At 35.3% G+C, this 21,260-nt stretch overlaps 2 protein-coding genes across 6 annotated transcripts; both read right to left on the bottom strand.

The window, feature by feature from the left end:
• Positions 1 to 1,991: 1,991 nt before the first annotated feature.
• Positions 1,992 to 13,279, bottom strand: LOC113049744 (3-phosphoinositide-dependent protein kinase 1-like). 4 transcript variants are annotated; one of them, XM_026212378.1, is made up of 15 exons: positions 13,156 to 13,257; positions 8,519 to 8,559; positions 7,183 to 7,407; positions 6,969 to 7,011; positions 6,741 to 6,873; positions 6,476 to 6,620; positions 6,287 to 6,384; positions 5,927 to 6,002; positions 5,768 to 5,836; positions 5,231 to 5,327; positions 4,970 to 5,143; positions 4,037 to 4,233; positions 3,675 to 3,732; positions 3,324 to 3,476; positions 1,992 to 2,462 (listed from the first exon to the last, which is right to left on the bottom strand). In XM_026212378.1, the coding sequence occupies exons 4-15, from the start codon at positions 6,972 to 6,974 to the stop codon at positions 2,370 to 2,372; spliced, it is 1,299 nt and encodes a 432-aa protein (XP_026068163.1). In that variant the 5' UTR covers positions 6,975 to 7,011; positions 7,183 to 7,407; positions 8,519 to 8,559; positions 13,156 to 13,257; the 3' UTR covers positions 1,992 to 2,369. The 4 variants fall into 4 exon arrangements, with proteins under 4 accessions (XP_026068163.1, XP_026068155.1, XP_026068148.1 ...); XM_026212370.1 differs by having other exon boundaries at positions 6,741 to 6,878; positions 13,156 to 13,256; XM_026212363.1 differs by lacking the exon at positions 8,519 to 8,559 and having other exon boundaries at positions 6,741 to 6,878; positions 13,156 to 13,279.
• Positions 13,280 to 15,698: 2,419 nt separating this feature from the next.
• il21r.2 (interleukin 21 receptor, tandem duplicate 2) lies at positions 15,699 to 20,861 on the bottom strand. Of its 2 annotated transcripts, none has more exons than XM_026212337.1 (9): positions 20,793 to 20,861; positions 20,325 to 20,475; positions 20,127 to 20,235; positions 19,829 to 19,986; positions 19,584 to 19,735; positions 19,234 to 19,400; positions 19,016 to 19,103; positions 18,788 to 18,872; positions 15,699 to 16,590 (listed from the first exon to the last, which is right to left on the bottom strand). In XM_026212337.1, the coding sequence occupies exons 5-9, from the start codon at positions 19,697 to 19,699 to the stop codon at positions 16,111 to 16,113; spliced, it is 936 nt and encodes a 311-aa protein (XP_026068122.1). In that variant the 5' UTR covers positions 19,700 to 19,735; positions 19,829 to 19,986; positions 20,127 to 20,235; positions 20,325 to 20,475; positions 20,793 to 20,861; the 3' UTR covers positions 15,699 to 16,110. The 2 variants fall into 2 exon arrangements, with proteins under 2 accessions (XP_026068122.1, XP_026068129.1); XM_026212344.1 differs by having other exon boundaries at positions 20,127 to 20,217.
• Between the last annotated feature and the right edge of the window lie 399 nt (positions 20,862 to 21,260).

The raw sequence follows: 21,260 nt of genomic DNA, 5'->3' as shown, positions 1-21,260 counted from the left end.
TATGAAAATGTGTTAGATAAATTCAATATTATGATAAAAAAGTCAATCATGAGATAAAAAAGTCATAATTATAAATTACTATAAGATAAAAGGTCAAATATGACAATAAATAAATAATGAGCCACTAAGTCATAATTATTCGATTAAAATTTGAAGTTGTTATAAGCCAATTAAAAAATACAAAGTCGTAATTCATAAAAGATTAAAAAAAAGGACATAAACGTGAAAGTTTAATTTATTACATAGATTTATGACTCATATTTATGAGTTTTCAAGAAACATGACTTGATAATCATTTTTACTTTTTTTGTCATTATTATGATTTGCAAAAGCTTTTGTACCGGGCTTCCATAACGATACAGGTAGTAATTCTTTGATTTAATTAGATAAACACTACTAACATTTAATATATCAATGGATTAGTTTGATAATCAAGTACACAGAACAGTGCACATTTCAATGGCTAAGCTAAGTACAGTTATGTAGGTCACATTATGCATCAGTGCTATGAGAGTGTGCATGATTGTGTTCTCATGTGCAATAATTATCGAATGAAGACTATGTGAGTGAGCCATGTGAAGACTGATCATACAAATGACAGTACAGTGAATAGCAGGCATTTATCATCACATGATAGTCCTGCTACTGTCGGTATAAAGTGAGCTGTGTTTCTCATAGCTGTTGTTTTTCTGTGTAGGCAAGCCTGCGGTCATTCTTTTACTGTATATGTTTACCTAAGATCTGGAAAGCTGAATGGTGAGTTCAATCAGTATGACCTCATTTCAGCGCTGCAAGATGTTTAGAAATCTAAACAGCCAGCATGCATGAGAGAACCAAATGTAAAAATAAAAAAAATAAAAAAAGTCTATAGGGAGCTGTTGTCTTAGCATTGCTGTCTTGCACATGCTACCAACACTCTGTCAGAAACAGAAGCAGAAAGATGTTACTCTTCATATACACATTTATTATGAGACTTAACATTATTTTCTTCTGGACATTCTTCAGTATCATTAAAGGAGCTCAGAAACCCAAGGGCATAAACAATTGAATCTGCTATAATTTAAGTGACCTGATTAGGACACATAAAAAAAAAATTCTTGCAAAATATTACAGCGATCATTCACATTCGAAGGCTTTACATTTCAATATTTACAACACGTGGCCCCTGAACATGAGTCAATTAAAATCTCTGAATATTATAATTTAAATAATATTAGGTACTACAGGCTGAGCCAACTGCCAGCGAATAATCTTATATAAGAATAAAATTATACAAGGTGCAAATCCAGTAACACTGTGTTACTTTCTGAATAATACATCATCTGTACATCACAGTTACATTCGTTGACAAACCTAGTCGAATTATAAATACACGATTGAACAATTCCTCAAAGAAAATGCAGCGAGAATACACAACAGGAGAGGAAAAACACACTTCTGTGTTTGATTCTCACTTAGTTACAGCATTTCCATTTGTCTGTGCTGGACCAACATCTTTTTTTAATGTACAATAAAGTGGTCAAAAACTGTATCTGCAAACACGGCCCTTATTTACAGTTGCGATTCTCTTCACAGCTCAAATCCCGTAGGTATAACACCATATTCACACTGCAAGAGAGTGACCCGGCATGACAAAACATGACTGTTGACAGCCATCCGCTTTTGTTGCAACACCGAATGCTGCCCGCTTGCAGTGTATACTGTGTAACGTACCTTATCAAGTACTTGTATTCAAACTAAACCATGTTCATAAATAAAATGTAATATATATAAACATATATAAACAGCAGATTTAAGGAACCAGTGCAAGTTTCACATGTGAAACCACAAGAAGAAAAAAATTATTATAATAATCCATTGCTGGGTAAATCTCTTACTAAATACTACTCACACTAAACAGCTCTAAGGTGATTGTTTTCTGATGATAATAATTCCATGTAATATGATATTATACAGGTGAACAACATGATTTAGAGAAATAAATATATTATCATGATATTTACCTGACCTGTAGGATCATCTGAGTGTCCTCTATAGCTATCCTTATTATTTTAAAAGGCAACAGATTGAGTGTTTGTTCCCCAAGCTTTTGGGGATACTTCCTATACATATCTATATACCCATACATAGTGTACAAATTGTGGATTTGCTTAGTTTTGCAGAACCTTGCTTTTATATTACACCTGCTATCTATGACAAAAACATAGCAAACAAAACATATTTTCTCTTCAAGAAGGAATATTGATGCATTAGTCCCATAAACGCAGTTGACTTCCTGATTGGTAGTTGAATGGTGAAGGGCTCAGACCCCCAAGACTTGCCTTGACTGCAGTGGTCTTCTGATGCCCCGGCATGTCAGTAGTCTCTTACTAGTGATATACTGTTCCCCACACCTCTTGAATCTTCTTACACCATTTGTCTGCATTACCACTGGGATCCATTAGATAATATGTCCTGTTTGGCTGCACACGAGAAAACAATGAAAATATTTAGCAGAATTTAGCAAAGTCCCAATCACTAGCATGATATTGCCATGTTTTCTTTGGATATATAACTTTGGAGCACCATGTGTATAATACTACGTCATATAAATTATATTTAATAATCATCCAGTATGATGTATTTATTAAAGGAAAACTTCACACAAAAATGATAATTTGATGAAAATGTTTTCACCCTCAGGCCATCCTAGATCCTTTTTTTTTATTTTTTATCTGAACAGATTTAGAGAAATTTAGCGGTACATCACTTGCTCAGCAAATGGATCCTATGCAGTGAATGGGTGCCGTCAGATTGGGAGTCCAAACAGATGATAAAAATATCATAATAATCCACAAATGAGCCACATGACTCCAGCCTATCAATTAATGTCTTGTGAAGTGAAAAGATATGTGTTTGTAAGAAACAAATCCTGCTTCAGAAAAGATTAATTTTTCACTGGAAAAAAAAACAATATTATGGATGGATCACTCATATTTTAGCTAGAAACGACAGTTTGAATCTTTGACAGTTTTGATCTTAATGATGGATTTGTTTCCTACAAATATGTATCTTTCCACAAAAGGCGTTAACTAATGGACTGGAGTCGTGTGGATTACTTGTGGATTATTGTGTCTGGCTGCACTCTCAATACTGACGGCACCCATTCACTGCAGAGGATCCATTCATGAGCAAGTAATGTAATGCTAAATTTCCCCAAATCTGATGAAGAAATTAACTCATCTACATCTCGGATGGCCTGAGGGTGAATACATTTTCAGTAAATAAACATTTTTGGGTAACCTTTTCCATTTATAACCTACAAAAGTATATATAATTTTTACCGTATGGACAAAAAACGTCTTGAAATTCTTGGCCTCAGGACGCAACTCTGGAGACCATGGAATTTCCCCCTTTAGTACTTTATTCACAGGATCCACATAATATAGATGTGGCCCTTCTGTCAGTAGAAGCTGACGGCGTCGAGCAAACAGTCCCTGTGAAAAAATGACAAACAAGAAAGGGTCAAAAACATTTACTGTCACTACCAACTGCAGCCAAAAGAGGGTGCTATTTGTTTTTGTACTCAGCTTATAAAAAAACAAAAGAAAAGAAGAAAAAAAGAGAAAAACATGCACCTGTTTTTAACTCTAGATACCATATAAGATAAGAACCGGGGAGAAATGTTTTTTTACCTTTCGTTTGTCAACAGGTCCCATTTTATATATCAAGTTATTCTCAACAAACTGGTGCCTGTAAGATAGCAGATAAAATAGCAGATGTTAATGAATAACAAGCTGGCAGTTAGTGCTATTTGTGTTGTTGAAAACATAACTATAATGATCAAGAGTTCATTTTACGACATGCTATAAAAACCTAAAAGGAAATGCAAGAGATAAAAAAGATAATTATTAGCACATACACACGCAATCCTTTATTATCTCCATTACTATGTGTAGCAACAAAGTGAATGTGTTTAAACTGCACTGTCACTACAGGATGACAAATTCATATTTAACCAGAATCAACAAATTTCTGAATGAAGCTTATGCCATACCAAGGGTTGCCACTTGTTTGCTTCTGCAGAAGAAGCTGTTTCTCCTCACTGGAGAACTGTAGGTCCAGCTCAAAAGAGTTGCTGTCCAGGTCATGGATGTACTGCTCAATATTGCTGCAGGATCTCAGTGGGACGATCTGAGATGAGCTGGATGCGACCACCTGTAGGCTCTTGAACTGACTGAGGAGATCTTCATACTGTGGGATTCAAATAAAACAGCAAATCAGTACACAAGACCCAGCGAGCCTGCACTTTTTAGCTCACAGTCTCTACCTTTAACTGACCTTACACACTTAAATATTTCAGTTTAAGCTCAAGTCATGGCCAAATTTACTTTGTATCTCAAGAGTGAAAAAAAATATTAAATGAGAGAAAATAGACGGGGGCCTTGATTTTAGCACCATCTCTAGCTCACAGCAGAGAGACGGTCAGAAGAGAGGGTATAAGCTGCTGACGTCATTTAACTAGATTACGGAAAAAAAACTAAGTATTTTTCTGTCGATTAATTTGCTCGGATTATTTGTTCGCTACAAGAATAGTAACCTGTGCTAACAAAGTAAATAGGATAAATTTTGATCTCATCCAGACTTCAAAGAAACACGAATCAAGGTTTCTGTAATGTACAACCCAGTTTTTATAGGTTTAATAAGTGGTCAGTTTTGATTTCTTCAAAGGTAGTGTATGAGGCTATTTAAAAAACGAATCAAAACAAAAACAATACAACCAAACAAAACAAACGAAAACATCAAACTAAAAAAACATAGAAAGCAAAACAACCAAACAAAACAACCCCGCCCCCCCCCAAAAAAAGAGCAACAAAATAAAAAATAAAAATACAAACCGTAAAACAACAACAAAACAAATCAAAACACTGTTTATAAGTCTATAATTTTCAGAGTATTGTGCATTGAAGGTATGACGAATCTAACTAACGTTGCCATAGTAGTCTTCATCATCTTCAGCCATGGCTGGTAGGTAAGGGGTCAGCTTGGGTGGAGTCTGAACCGGCAAGTTCTCCCATGAGATCGTCTCAAAGAACATGTGGCCTTTCAGTGGATTGAATCCACCCATTTCCTCACATCCTAGCCGCTTTCTAGGGTCCAAAGACTGAAATCAGAAGGAAAACAATGAGCGTGCTTCAACACAGTCGTGCAACTGAAAGTGATGATATGTAAAAGAAACAAAGACTCTTACCAACAGTCGCTGCACCAGATCTTTAGCTTTAGGGAAGAACTTCTCAGGAAATCCATATTCCAGCTTTATTATCTTCTGGAAAATCAAGTACTCATTCCTATTAAACGGCAAAAGTAAATGACCAACTGAACTAAATCAATATCAACTGAATGGTTTGTAGTCTCACTAGCAGAGAGCTCTGAATCAGCTGAGAGAAAGAAAGGGTTAAGAAACAGTCACATGGTTGAGCATTTTGTTTTCAACTGCCATCCAAGCCAATGCATTGGTTGTAATGTAACCAAAACGGCAAGCGGGTCATGTGACCCAGTGGTTGGGGTTTCCTCAGAAGCCCTCTGTACTATCTACACAAACAAGTCATAAACACCAAAGCCAACACTTCCTGTTATTTCACACCATGTTTTTTAAAACTGCGATTACAACAGTGATCAACCACCAGTACTTCTCCTGAAGCGCAAAGCACCATCACCACATTGTTTTGAATGTTTAATTGAACTAAAGCTAAACTAACTAAGCGAACTAAACTGATCAGAAACTTACCCAGCTCTAAACGGAGGTAATCCGGCCACCAGCTGGTAGATTATGCAACCCAGTGCCCAGAGGTCAGAACTAAAAGAGAAAAATCACCGAAAATAAAAACGATTTCAAAGCAACTTATAAACATCTTAATCTGGCAATATTGCACATTAAATGCTAAACCTTTTGGAGGCTGATTTTTCCGTCAGCAGCTCCGGAGAAACGTACTGTGCAGTGCCAACAAAAGAATTGGCTCTTGCTGGAAAGACAAATCTTGACGTTAACCAACACACACAGCAGATTCAGGAAGGCACAAGCAGAATTAAATATCTTTAGTGACCGTAACCTCGCTGACACCTCATATATGTGCACGAAGTCAAATAATAGATGTCCTATATTTATGTTATTTGAAAGCTGTTGTGAGTGTATCTATAGATAACAGACGCTTCACGCCTGACCTAAAAGGGGGTTGAAGGAAGTTAACGACTTTAGGAACAATCAACAACCAGAGCAAAGCAATTCTATGAAATAACTGTTCATTACTTTGAGCGCTGTCCATCGACAACTGTTTCGCCGTCCCGAAATCCGTAATTTGAATGTGCATCTCTTCGCTCAATAAAATGTTCTCTGGCTTAAGGTCCCTAAATAAAAAAGTGAAATAAATAAATATATAAACGCATCACAAATGTATTTCAGTTCAAGTCCTATTAACTAGTAAAAAGTGTAAATTACCTGTGAATAATTCCCATTGCGTGCAAATACTCCAGTGCACAAACTATCTCAGCAGTGTAGAATCTTGTGCAAGTCTCATCAAATGAGCCTATTTTGCGAATGTATCTAAGCAGTTCTCCATTCTTTGCATAACTGAGGGCAAAATCTGATGGATTAGACGTTAAGAACGTTTTTGACAAAGTAATAAAGAGTTTAACAAACACAGACTTGATTTCATTTCACAGTTTCACAGCTCGACACCACAGTTCAGCTCTGAAAAGGATACACAGTTTATGTGAATCTTGAAACGTGAAGTAGAGCTTTACGAAAAAGGGATGATCGATGCTTGACAATATATCCTTCTCTCTGATCACATAGTGTGCTTTATTCTCTTTCCTGATGTGATTCTTCTCTAGAATCTTCACTGGAAAACATATTGACATTAGTTTTTTTTTTAGTTTTTTTTATTTACAATATTTAATACAATGCAATACTATATATTAATGCCCATTACTTGCATATTCCTTTCCTGAGGCCAGTTCCTTTGCCAGTACAACCTGCAATTCAAATGCATTGAGCTATTGCAACAAATCGATCTACTGAAACTCACTTGCAAATTGAATTAACTAATTGAATTAAATACTGTTAATTGTGTAATAGTTATTAAACATTTTACTGCTAAATCCTCTGACGACTAGGCTACTAAAAAAAACAAAAATTGCACCCACTGTTGAGAAGGAACCCTCCCCTAAAATCTTGCCAAAGCTGAAGTCCTCCTTCTTGCGTGACTGTGGAGGCTTGATAATAGACGTCTTTGGCTGCACGCTTGCCTCACCCCCGCGGACCTCCATACTGAGACAGTGAGGAAGGCTGGAGTTCAGCTGAGTCCTTACCATTGATGAAGAAGCACAGGAGCACAACACCACGCTAGGCTGGATGGAAGCAGCATCGTACTGAACGAGCAAAACACACAGAGAGAGCAAACATGACACAGACTCAGACATGCGGGTACAAGTGCAATGAGGAACAAAACCACCTTGGAGGCAGTAACCAGCAGCTGATAAAGTACAGTAGAGCTTCCGCAGAGGGGAGGGCTGTGTTTGTTTTCACCCAGGATTACGAGTACTCAAATTCATTCACTCAGACCTGCCTTTGTTTACATTGCAGAGAACGCAAAATATTTACCCTGTTGAAGTTACGAAAACATCATTTTTGCACCGCCGTTTCAGTTAAGTGGCACTGTTAAGTGTAACCACACTTTAAATGCTAACCACAACAAAACTCATGAGGTGATCGTAGTTTTTTTTTTTTTTTTACTTATTTATAATTTTACACATAAATAATTTCAATTCACTCCAGTCTCCAACTTAAATTAAAACCATCATTAAAGCATTTTAACTTTAAACCACTGCTTCTGGCTAAAATACGAGCCAGAATATATCCATAATAATGCTTCCTCTAGTAAAAAAGGCTGTCCCATGTTGTCCGCTCACATCAAAATAAATCCATCCATCACATTTTGTTTGGAACTGCTTTTGAAAAGGCTTTGCTTGTATACAGTGCACGATCTGTGCATTTTTCTCTCCCGATTCATGAAAAAAGCATTGAACATATTTGTTCCTTAAAAACACAGCATTTCACTTCATGTGGATTATTTATGAATTATTGTGATATTTTTAACATCTGTTCGGACTCCCATTCTGACGGCACCCATTCACCGCAGAGGAACTATTACTGAGCAAGCTAGTACAGTAGGATTCTTTCTTGTAGGCAAATGTCTCTCTTTATTCATTTACTTGCAAATGCCATTTTATGTTTATATGGGGCAATATGACATTTAGATAGACTATCAGTGTGTTAATAATTATGACTTCACAAAGAGGAATCTGAGAGACTAGACTAACTAGAATTCAACCATCCAATTAAGAGCTTGTTGTTTAGTGGCCTGCGAGGCTTAAGTCTTAAAGACAAATAAATCTCTTATATACATAAAAGGTTATGTCTGTATCAACATGAGGCAGTTTTTAGCTTTAACACACAAAGCCATGCAAATAAAAGAAAGACCTGTTTCCCCACAGCAGGTTGATCACCTCCTCATTTGTTTACTATGAGAAATGCGGAGAGAGAAAAAAAACATATTGTAAAAGGTTCTGTTATTAGTGTAAAGCCCTGGTACTTTCCAGACACCTGCTACATAAGGCACTTCTCCAATAGCACTTTGCCAAACACACTCAACCACAGAAACTAAAAAGGACTGTCCCCCCACCTGTAACTGACAACATGGATGCTACATGAGCTTTTTTTTTTTTTTTTTTTGAAAAAGTAGAAATCGTGTCATATACACAAAGCTTAATGACATATTAAAAAGTAGAAGGAATTTAAACTGGTCGCAAACAGCACCAGTGAAAAGTGCAGCACCAGTTTTCACACACCTTCTTTTTTATTACTATTTATATTTATTTAAACATTTCTGAATAATAGTTTTTCAAAAAATATTCTAGAAATCATCCATAGTACGAAAACTGCATTATGCAGTGACAAAAAGAGCCTCCTGTGATGATTTTCAGCCATTTTTGGTTCACAAGCCAGTCCAAATAATCTTAATTCTTATAATTATACATTTATGTATTTAAATGATCAAAATGTTTATTGTCAGTTAATATCTCAAATATATGAAAGCCACTTCCTCCACATGATCTCAAAATAATTAATTATAATTATTATTTTTAAAAAGTCACAATTATGAGATAAAAAGTATAGCTTTTAAGGTCATAATTACTTTGTAGGTCATAATTTTGACTGTCATTAATGATTATTGAACTGTTTGTGTCATAATTCCACTTTATTTCATAATCTGATTGGACATGTTATCTCATAATGAGTTACTTTCTCATAATTTCTCATTTTTTTAATGTTTTACCAAAGGTTTTTATTTAAAAGTATTGGGTCGACGTTATATTTGTCAGAATATAAACTCAATATGAAACTTGACTGGTCGTTTTTGTTTGGATCACTTATCTGAACAGACACCTCAACTATAAACAGGTTACATCACTTATTTTTACAGGGCTCTGCATTTACTTTTCTTTTTAGGAGCACAGTCAAAAAAATTCAGCAACCCCTTCTGATCAATAACAAAATTAAAAGGTGTTTGTTAGTTGTATTTGTAGTAAAACTGTGGTTAGACAAATGGCAATCAATACACCATGGTTGCTACACTTTTACTACAATAAAACAGTAATTTTCATGAGGGATGGGAGTCACTTAATATTAACTTCTTGTTTATTGAACTGTTGTATTAAATCAATATCACATTTGTAAACTCCCTTAATAATCATTAAAAGCTGTCACTCACCTTTAGGGGTTGAACGACTTCTGATTTATTAATCAGTTGAGTCGAAGTCGACTAGTGATTACGTTTTTAATGAACAAATCAGTCCGGAGCTGTCACACATGACTATTGCTCCTATAACAGCTCATATTTATCATTTACTTTGCCTTTGAGTCATTATTTTTCTCACAGATTTCTGCTTGTTCTAAATCAGATATAAAAAGTAGCACAGTAAGACTAAATATATGAATGCATTAGTGAGAGCGATTGCATGTGTGAATTAATTCTATCTGGCAGCGTATCTCTACTCGTAGTTAAGCTGTGGAATTTAGTTATTAAGAAATATATGCTTGAACTTTTCAGTTTCTATTTTATTGTGAAATCACAGAACAGTGTTGACAATACATTTCCGTGCTGAATGATTCTGTGCACACGATCTGCAGAGATGTTCAAGCTACTGTCGGTAGCCTACATGTGTGCGTTACAGTGCAGCAGCGCATTAGACTAGAACGGCGATTAACTTACCTGTTCAATAAGCTGTTTAAAACGCGCATTCTCCCGTTCAATTTTGTGCATCCAGTAATATATGGAGCGATTTCAGAGTATGCATTTCTTTGTCATTTTAACTGTGGAAACGGAGCGTAAATGTGGAAGTCCTTCAAAGATTTCTCATCCTGTTGCGCCCTCTATAGGACCAGCAACTATGGCAGAGCATTGAAGTCGACTTGTTGATTAGTCGGTGCAAGTCACCTTACACTAGTTCATCGCGACCTCATAAAGTTCCATTATAATCAACGCTCTCTACACTGCATAATAAATCGCTAATTTACACCGTGTCTCCTCTTCGAGGATTCGTGAGCTTGAGGAACTCAGCAGCACTCAACAAAACACTAGTGGTGAGTGGATTCTGATAAACAATGTGTTCAAGGAATCAACAGATATGTCTGTGATGCATTACTCAACCCTGCAAAAACACGTTGCGAGTAGAAACCTTTGAAGCTCCCCTGAGCACAAACGCAAATATGCTGATCGGGTCAGTCGCACTGGTGCTTCTAATTATTTTTCATAGCGGCACACAGTAGTTTTCAGTCGCAAATGCAACTGAAATGGTTGCACTGTATAGCTCTGCTTTATTACACATTAATTACATAAATAAGAGAGGTATAAACACAATGGCTAAAACAAGATTGATTACAAGCTGCAGAATAAGTCCTCCGCTTCCCTCAGGATCAATGCATTCAAAATAGAGTACCATGTTGTAATCTGATCGCACAATGGACATCTTTCTTGGACGTCGCATTTAAAACTAGATTAGGAAGTCAGGTTTTGATCAACAAATACAATACCCTGACATGACATTTTAACAGGCAGCACAGGGTGACTTAAAAAGCAAATAGCGGCACTGTATGCATGAGAGAACATTATAGTAAAGGTTGACAGGCTGCCAAACTAAGCATGAACGCAAACGAGTCGTAAGGCCTGGTCATAAAGTGCCTTCACGTACATAAAGGTCTAAACAAAGTGCTTTTATGTTTTAAAAAAACAACTCTTAATCATAACCAAACACAGCAAAAGACACATGACAGCTTATAATACACGCAGACAATGTCTAGCCTGTCTGCATATTGCAGTTAAACATTTGTGAGGCACTAAATGACAATGTCTCTGTAGATTCCTAATGTGTTGACACATACTGTTACAAGCTGCAAATGTCTGATAATATCTTTAAGACTGTAAACACTTGTTTAGCACACACACACAGCCACAATGACTGTTTCATTCAGTGCATTTGTAGGTAAGAGATGCAGCTCGAATTTCCTGCATGTGCCGTGGCTCATTATCAAATACGTGGTCACATAAACAACATTCTTAAGCAGATTAGAAACACTCTTTTCCTACTATAGCTGCATTGGTCTAATTAACTTTAGTATTTATTAGCAGGATATTCATCTTGAGGAAATATTTACAAGGTCTTTTCTATTGGCCCATAAATTTGAGTGAGTTCATTTGTGACACGTAATAAGTAGTTTAAAAATTATTGTGTAGATTTCTATTGCTTACATAGTTAAATCTTAGAATTAATATATTTAGCATTTTTATAACAACATTCAACATATAAAGATAGAATTATGAGATATGAAACCACAATCATGAGAAGATAAAAAGTCTAAATTATGAGATAAAAGAACTTTGTCACAATTACTTAATATAGTATATTTAGATTTGCAATAATTTCAATTTGTTGTGTATATCATGACTTAGTATCTCATATTTCAGTTGAGAAAGAAGTAAAGATGATCTAGCAATGGATTTAAGTGCTGTGGCAGAAATGGGCTTCCATACTATTTATTTATTTTTTTTTTTACTTCTAAAAAAACGAAATATTGAAATTTACAGGATACTATTTAAGATGTTATTCATTTACATGACTCTTTCAGGTTTCTGTAAAAATATATATATTTTTTTAATTTGTGCAACAAATCTCCTAAACATTTTGGTGAAAAAACAAACCAAACAAAAAATCATGCTAATTTATTTGACATTGTGTTTTTAATCAAAGTAACAGCCAAGAGAGTAAAAAAAATAAAAATAAAAAACACTCAAATTGTCTTTCGTTTTGTAGCCTGTTTTGCTGTTTTATTCTAGTATGACTCCTCATTTTTAGAATCTGTATAAGGGCTTAATAATTGTGTCGATCTAATGATAAACATTATTTGTTTACATTTCTCTTCTGCTGTAAAGCAGTGGAGACTGTCAGAGTTGCCTTTTTAGTTGCATTATCTTGTGTAGGGATGGTAAAATTTGATGGTGTTGTTTGTCAGGTGAACAGGTCTCTAGTGAGAGCCGTTTCATGAGGTGACTGTACTAAGGACACCTTAAACAAATTAAACAAATCCATCATTAACCGACTCTGCGCTGCTGCGTCACTTCCTCTGGCATGTTCACGAGCACTGCTGTTTGTTTTTAGCCTGTCAGCTGACAAAGTACATATCAAAACAACCACAGAAATTAAAATAAAATGACACTCTATATAAATTAATGACATTACCACATGCAGTAACGATCAACTATGTTAAATCACGGATTTTTTTTTATTAAGAAAAAAAAAAACATTTTATTTATATATAACATAACATAAATAATTGGGAATGCTGAAACAAAAAAAAGCCCGTGCCCTTCGTCTTCTAAAACGAAACAATCACTTAAATTAATTAAGTTATATTTACAGAATAAAACTTACTAAAGTAAAACCCCTCCCAAAACACTAAGCTGCTTAGCTAGAAGAAGATAGCAACTGGCTAATTTAAAGAGTGCAAATAAAGATGCGGTTCCTCGAAATATAATGTTGTATTTTTCATCCTATACTCACAGCTTGGCTCTTGGTCTTGGCCATGGACGGCTTGAGGCAGTAATGTTGTCATTACAGAGCTGTTAGTAGTGGATGTGGCCGCTTGCTGCCTCTCTCCTTCCAGCTCCGACGTCACACCACAACAACTCTCTCTCTCTCTCTCTCTCTCTCTCTCTCTCTCTCTCTCTCTCTCTCTCTCTCTCTCTCTCTCTCTCTCTCGTCAGCAGAGGGCAGCACAGCACAGAGAATCAGGGAGACACCTCAAAGTTGACGTTTCTCTCTAAATTGTCTTCCTCTCTTATATACCTCTATAGAAGTTTATTCTGTTATTTATTTATGTTTGTCTGTCTATTTATTTACACTCTACCATTTATTTATATAGAAATTTACCCTCTTAAAGGTTATTTATAGTTAGTTTCACTATCTATCTATCTATCTATCTATCTATCTATCTATCTATCTATCTATCTATCTATCTATCTATCTATCTATCTATCTATCTATCTATCTATCTATCTATCTATCTATCGTCTACACTCTCTTATATAACTCTTTAGTAGTTTAGTTTACCTGTTCAAAGGTATTTCTAGTTACTTCCGTATGTATCTATTTGTTATACACTCTCCCATTTACCTGTGTAGAACTTTACTTTCTTAAAGTTTATTTACAGTGAATTTATTTTGTTTATTTACTGTCTATCTATCTGTCTATCTGTCTGTCTATCTATCTATATATCTATCTATCTATTGTATGTTCTCCTACATGTATGTAGAAGTTTACCCTGGTAATGTTCACTTGCAGTTACTTTTTTATTTAAAAGTGTTTAGTATATTAAATATAAGTGTATTATTAAATGTACACTATATGGACAAAAGTCTTGGGACACCTGATCATTACCCCAGTAGTGACTTTAATGACATCGGATTCTTTATGCAAAGACCTTTAAATAGAGTTTGTCCTGCAGCTATAACAGTTTCCACAAGATTTTGGAGTGTTTCTGTGTGAATTTTTGCACTCTCATCCAGCAGAGACTTTGTGAGGTTAGGCACTGATGTTGGATGAGAAGGCCTAGCTCACGATCTCCATTCCAGTTCATCCCAAAAGTGTTCGGACTCATCCAATCATTATGGACCTTGCCTTTTGCACTGGGGCACAGATGCAGAAAAGGGCCTTCCCTTTTTGTTCCCCCAAAGTTTTTCATTTTAATCCTAATTGCCCAAGCATTAAGAGAATTTGCACAAAGAGGAAACCTAAGCAGTTTCAGAATATGGATACATTTATTAAGGATTCTGTGTCCTTAAAGCGGACAGTATATTGAACTGTTACAGAGGAGTGTAGGTGGCCAAAGTATACAGTCACCGGTTTCCGTGAACTGGTGGAGCTAGGTTTCATAGTTCCCTCCTTGGAAGCACAAGGTGGGCGGGGGGAAAAACTTGTGGGTTTTCTTTTTGTTGTGTTTAAGTTCTGAAGAAGGCCCAATTGTTCCTGTTTTGGTTATAGTACGGTTTCATAATTGTTTTATTTTTTCTTCTTGTTCTTCTTTGTAATTACATAATTCGACTGATACTTATAATAAAGATCACAGTGATAGACTGTTCAATATTAGGCTCATCAGCTGGAATGTCATGGGTATTAATAGTCCTGTTAAGCATGGAAAGATTATTTTACATCTCAAAACTTTAGGTTTTATTCAAGAAACACATTTGAAGCAGGGAAGCGGGAATAGATTTAAGTCTAATTGGATTATACAAGTGTATCAATCTACATTCTCTATCAAAGCTATTTTGATACACAAGACTGTACCATTGGTTCATCATAAGACTACCTTTGATATAAATGGTAGATATATTATTGTGTTGGGCTCTATAAATTCAAAGGAAATTACTTTAGTTAATTGATATGCAGCAAATTATGATGACCCCCTCTTTTTTCAAAAACAATTTAAATTAATCCCCAGTATTTCTGAATCAAATGTAATTATTGGAGGTGATTTCAGCTGTATGCTGGACAATGTGCTTGATAAACAACCAAGTCAGACTGCCAATATCCGGCATCTAAATCTGATTCAATGTTAAGACACTATATGCAATCTCTAAATATTGTAGATATATGGATAATTATTAATTCCTCAGAGAGAGATTTTTTTATTATTATTCTCATGTGCATAAGTCAAATTCGCACATCAATTTTTTTCTGCTCAGTTCAAATTAAGTACCATATGCATGCAAGTCACAATATCACAACATTATAATATCAGATAATGCTTTGGTTTCGGCCAAGTGTTAAGAGAATGGATCAAAACAATATATTGGCCATTGGCTCCATACATTCAGCAACAGGCAGATATCCAACCAATCACGAAGGTGGCCTCCCACAACATATTTCACTCTCTGCAGACAATAATTTTGTTTATAAAAAATCCTAGTAAGTCTGTTCCACATCTCCTCACTGCAATTACAAGATTCAGGAATGTATCAGGTTACTGTTAACATGGGAAAAAAGTGACCTGATGACTATTGTGCCCAATACTTGTAAGCAGTATATAAGATCCACCCTATTCAAGATAGCAGAAAACTCCTTTATTTATCTTGGTGTAAATACAGTACTTGTGAACAGCAAAATGTCTATCTTGAAATTGCAGTCAGTTTAAATCTTCTCACTACAAATATCACAAATGGAAATATATTCAACACTAATATCATTTAATGAATGAAAGAAAAAATGCAAACGTTTAATCACTGCACACAAAAACTCAAACCTCGCTTGGAATGTAAGCCATAGTATAGAAGGTATATCAGAGCTACTTTACCACCGGACAACTTGTTTTTACTGAGGAATAAGAATGGCTAGATTATTATTATTATTATTTTTTTTTTTTAATGATCAGTCTTAGATATCAATTGAGGATGTCCACATATCTGTAGATTTTCTTTGTGTAATGCTTTCCTGCGTTTAATCATTGGAACTGTTTTCATCCTACTCTAAATATCTGTTGAAGGTGGGAACAGGTCCTTTGGGAGTGTTGGTGAGTGTGCAATAGTCTTGTTTGAAACACACAGGCACTGGGTTAATGACAACCGGTGCTTCGGAAGCCTCGCAGTCCTCGAGACACTCGAGACTAAGAGCCGAGTTCTTCAGAGACAGAACATCCCCACTCAGACAAGTCACGTTCAGAGACTGGATGAGGTTGCCCACTTTCTCAGGCAACTCTTCGCAGAACAAAGAAAAATCCTCACACGAGATGCTTGTCTCACTGTGCGTATCAGTCATTTGGCACGGGGCCCAGACCTCAGTTGTGGGGCCCACATAAGGTGTGGGGCACTGTGCTGTGGGATACATGCCCATTTTCTCAACCTGATCCTGTAGTGTGGTTATGACCTCGGAAATCTTGTCGATTTTTGAAAAGTCTTCCATAACTTGAAAATCTTGTAAAGGACTTTTTGCCAAAACCCAACACTAATAAAAAAAAGGAGGACAAATATGAATATATAATGAATATATGGACATATACAGTCATGGCCAAAAATATTGGCACCCTTGGTAAATATGATCAAAGAAGGCTGTGAAAATTAATCTGCATTGTTAATCCTTTTGATCTTTTATTAAAAAATTCCCAAAAATGTTTCCTTTCATTGGATATTAAGAATTTAAAATGGGGGGAAATATCATTATGCAATAAATGTTTTTCTCAAATAATCGTTGGACACAATTATTGGCACCCCTAGAAATTCTTATGAGTAATATATCTCTGAAGAATATTCCCATTCGTATTCATAATTTTGAACACTCCAGCGTGATTATAAACATGAAATTATCCAGCCATGGCTTCCTGTTTCACAGAAATATAAAGAGGAGGGAAAACAAAGCCCAATTTACCTTAAACATCCATCGAAATGAGAAAAAACAAAGAATATATTTCTGATGCGCAGCAAAAGATAATTGAACTTCACAAATTAGTGAAGTGGCTTTAGGAAAAGAACTAGAACAGTGAACATTTCCATTTCCACCATCAGGACAATAATTAAGAATTTCCAATCAACATAAAATGTTACAAATCTGCCTGGAAGAGGTCGTGTGTCTATATCGTCCTAATGCACAGTTAGAAGTAGAGTTTGAGTGGCTAAAGACTCTCCAAGGAGCACAGCTGAATCTCGTGGTTCAGAAAACCTTTAGAAAAATTGTCAAACAGAACCTACATCACCACATGTTGTTTGGGAGGGTTACCAGAAAAAATCTCCTAGCTCATCCAGAAACAAACTAAAGCATATTCAGTTATCAGCTATGATTGGAACTTCAAATGGGAATGGCTTCTATGGTGAGATGAAACTAGAGAAAAATGAGCTTTTTAGCAGCAAACATTCAAGATGGGTTTGGTGCACACAGGGATAAAAAGTACCCTATGTGTAAAATTAAATATGTTGTGTGATGTTGTGGTCATATATTTCTGCTGGAGGTCCTGGACATCTTGTTTAGATACATGGCATCATGGATTCTATCAAATACCAACAGATAAAAAATCAGTAAGTGACTCTTATAAAATCTTATAATGGGCTATGTTTGGATCTTCCAACCGTACAGTAATCCAAACACAATCCTCAAAAACACAGAAATGGGTCACTGAGCACAAAACCAAGCTTCTGCTATGGCCATTCCAGTCCTCTGACCTGAAGCCTGTAGAAAATGAGAGGAGTGAACTGAAGAGGAGAAGCTGGTAATCTAAAGGGCCTGGAGTGATCCTGGATGAAGGAATGGTCTCTGATCTCTTGTCAGGTGTTCTTTAACCTCATCAGGCATTATAGGAGAAAATTTAGACCTGTTAAACTGGTAAATTGAGGTTATTGAATAAAAGGGTGCCATTAATTGTGGCCAATGTGTATTAGAGAAAAATATTTATTTCATAATGATATTTCCCCACATTTTAAATTCTAATTATCCAATGAAAGGATACATTTTTGTGAATTTTTTAAATAAAAGATCAAAAGATTGAAGATTAACAATGCAGATGAATTTCCATAGCCTTCTTTGATCATATTTGCAAATATTTTTGGCAATGACTGTATTACAATTTAAATACTAATTTTCTATAAGAATATAATGTAATTTATTTCTGTGATGCAAAGTTGAATGTTCAGCATCAATACTCCAATCTTCAGTTACACATGATCCTTCATAAACCATTCTAATATTCTGATTTGCTTCTCAATAAATATTTATTGTTATTATTAATGTTGCAAAGCAGTAAACTTTTTACATTTTTTTTTCAAAACAAATTAATATTTGCATTCGTTAATGATGAATTAAAAAGATTACAAGTTATAGTAAAGACATTTATAATTTGTATAAATGCTGTTTATTTGATATATAATCAATACCCCATCATCATACATCATTTATTTTAAATACATATTATAAAGGTCTTTATTATAACTTCATTTCAAAATCGTTTTAATTCTAATAGTATTGATAATAATAACTCCAATAATAACTTAGCAACAAATCAGCGTATTAGAATGATATCTGAAGGATCATGTGACCCCAAAACATTATAAAGTACCCACTGTCTCACAAGCCATTTCTACTCAGTTAATCAAACCCCAGAATGTTCAAACTCTCCATTATAAAACCCTAGTCTATTTGAAGTGTGAAATGTTACCTGAAAATTGCCATGGTGATTTTGATAAAGTGGCTGGAAGTACGTTGCTGGTGTCGGCACCCATGAAATTTCTTTCATCTTAAATCTGTAATGCAGAAATGTCACATATTATTTCCAGTTATCTATCCTGTGGCACCTGAGTTGCTCACTAGCTCTGTATATTTGTCCCATGTCCTGCATACCTACGCAGTAAATTTACTACTATAGCAGTGTATGATAAACAATTACCTTGTAGCAGGAATCGCCATAAGCAGAATTAAAAGTCCAACCACTGATAACATTCCAATGGCAATCTTGCTGACTTGACTGGGCTCATCTTGTACAAAATAATAAATAATCAACTCAAAAAAAGAAAAACATGAATGGATTGACTTTTACATTAACAGATCGAATCAAAATTTGCATGAGTGTGTAAATGTGAAGCAGTAGCTACCACCAGTATTCACCTTTGTGTGCTGTTTTCCATTTCACTGCACTGCTCCAGTCACTCCACATTCCCCTGTAGACACTTCCATTCTCTATCATAGTTCTCACCATCACAATGTATGTAGTGCCCGGATCAAAGTTCATTTCATCAATCTGAATATCATTGTCCTGCTTGAACACTGACCGCCTTGAGAAAGTAACATTAATGTTAAGCCATTCATAGAAGTCATTCATTTTCAAAACAGGAATACACAGATAGATGGTGTTATATAAGTTTCTTTGATGTGGGTGAAACAGAGGATGTTCTCAGAGAACATGCCCAATGAATGGCGGACATTCATAATTCAATCATCGTTATAATCAATCTTACACTTGTAAGATTCCCATCTTTGTAGTACATGAATTGGTGTTTGATGGGTAGAGCCATTCGGTAAACATGATTTTCATATCCGCTCTTCCAGGAGAAATTATACATTCCATTTGCATATTGTAACGTCAGATTAAACGGAGCCTTTGGTTTAACTGAGAAAAGAAAGAAGTTTCATGTATGCGATATATAAACTGTGTAAATATATATTTTTTTTTCATTGATTACAAATCTAAAAATCTACTCACTATTTTTTACTGGTTTAAAAGATGCATCCAACAGAGTTGAATTCTCAGTTCCATTTTCCAAATAATAAAGTTTATATTCATCAAAACTCCTGAATTCTGATACTGTTAAACTGCAGATGTGATCTTCACGTACTCTCTGCAGTTGGCAGTCGTACTTCCTGTGTGTGAAAATCCATGTTTGGGAAAATCTTACACTGTACTGTAAATGCATACTTCATACCATTCGCATATGAAAACTGAAACACAGTCCATGAATTACTAAACAGACAATGGCAATGAATAACTGGAGCATACTTACTTTTCTTTTAAGTGAGCTTCCAGTCGGTATGATATGTTTCTAGTGGATGTGACTGGTAGTTTTAAAGAGCAGCTGATGGTAGAGTAGTAATCTGACACACAGATGTGCCCTTTATTCAGAGATGAAATAACCAAATGATCATATATTTTTGCAAAATCCATTGTGACTGAAAGTTCAGATTTAAGAGACATGTTTTACCTTGTAAAGTCGCTTTAAGTTGCACTGAAAAAGCCAAGAAAATGAAGAAAATCCCCGTGCGGTTCATCATTCCTGTGCAGGACTGAATGAACAAGCTCCTCTGGATTTCAGATTTCCAGATTTCAGAACTCACACAAGTCAGCACATGCACCTGACAAGAAGTGACTCATATAAAATGTTCACCACAAAGGCAACAACTGAATCATTTAGCAGACGTTAAAGGCGACTAACGAATGAGGAATACAAGCGATTCATCTTAAACTGCTAAAGAAATACCTTCAATATAAAGCCACTCAGGTGCCATTCATTTAAATCCTAAGTGATTAAAAATCGGGTGCTTATTCTGAACATTTATTTGTAATAAAAATAAAAAGTCAGTCAAAACACCCAAGATGCTTAAAAATCAAGTATCTATCATACATTTCTGTATTTATGCTCTAATTTTAAAGAAGACACATAGCAACTCACCAAACTGATTCTGAAGCATTAGAGAAATATTACATAGTAGCAAGAAAGCTGAAGTCTGTGGCAGAAAAGGGCATCAAGATTGCTTTATATACAGAGAAGTGTTCCTGTTTACGTAGGAGGTCTAAACCTCAACATTATCTAAAAAATCTCTCATTAGTGAAGATGGCATCTCGAGGTTCTCACTTACTTATCATACGTGAGTCTTTTACGTTAATTAAAGGTAACACTTTATAATATCCTTCATTTATAAATCATTAACACACATTATATAATGCTTAACGGATCATTAGATAATATATATGCACATAGCTAGAAATATGAGATAATGTTCCTGCTAACGTTTACTAATGAACTTACTAAACATTATCTAACGATCAACAGATATTTATTTACTCTAACTGGAAATGCGTGAAAATGTCAGTAAACGTTCGGGTTCATGTTATCTTCATTTGTTGGTCTTCGTTTGTT

The sequence above is a fragment of the Carassius auratus genome, chromosome 3, assembly GCF_003368295.1.
Source record: "Carassius auratus strain Wakin chromosome 3, ASM336829v1, whole genome shotgun sequence".
In the NCBI taxonomy this organism is placed as follows: Eukaryota; Metazoa; Chordata; class Actinopteri; order Cypriniformes; family Cyprinidae; genus Carassius; species Carassius auratus.
The sequence above is the reverse complement of the archived record's forward strand: the minus strand, read 5'-3'. Positions and strand labels throughout refer to the sequence as shown.

Bases quoted from the DNA above. Each gene is read 5' to 3' on its own strand.
- LOC113049744 (XM_026212355.1), bottom strand. From the start codon at position 7,458: ATGTCTGAGTCTGTGTCATGTTTGCTCTCTCTGTGTGTTTTGCTCGTT. The intron at 6,003-6,286 runs GTAATGAACAGT...TTGTCTTTCCAG, and splicing joins GTCGATGGACAGCGCTCAAA to CAAGAGCCAATTCTTTTGTT. The intron at 5,837-5,926 runs GTTTAGCATTTA...TTTCTCTTTTAG, and splicing joins GAAAAATCAGCCTCCAAAAG to TTCTGACCTCTGGGCACTGG.
- il21r.2 (XM_026212337.1), bottom strand. From the start codon at position 19,699: ATGCAAATGGAATGTATAATTTCTCCTGGAAGAGCGGATATGAAAATC. The intron at 19,401-19,583 runs GTAAGATTGATT...TACTTTCTCAAG, and splicing joins AAGATGGGAATCTTACAAGT to GCGGTCAGTGTTCAAGCAGG. The intron at 19,104-19,233 runs GTGAATACTGGT...ATTTTGTACAAG, and splicing joins ATGGAAAACAGCACACAAAG to ATGAGCCCAGTCAAGTCAGC.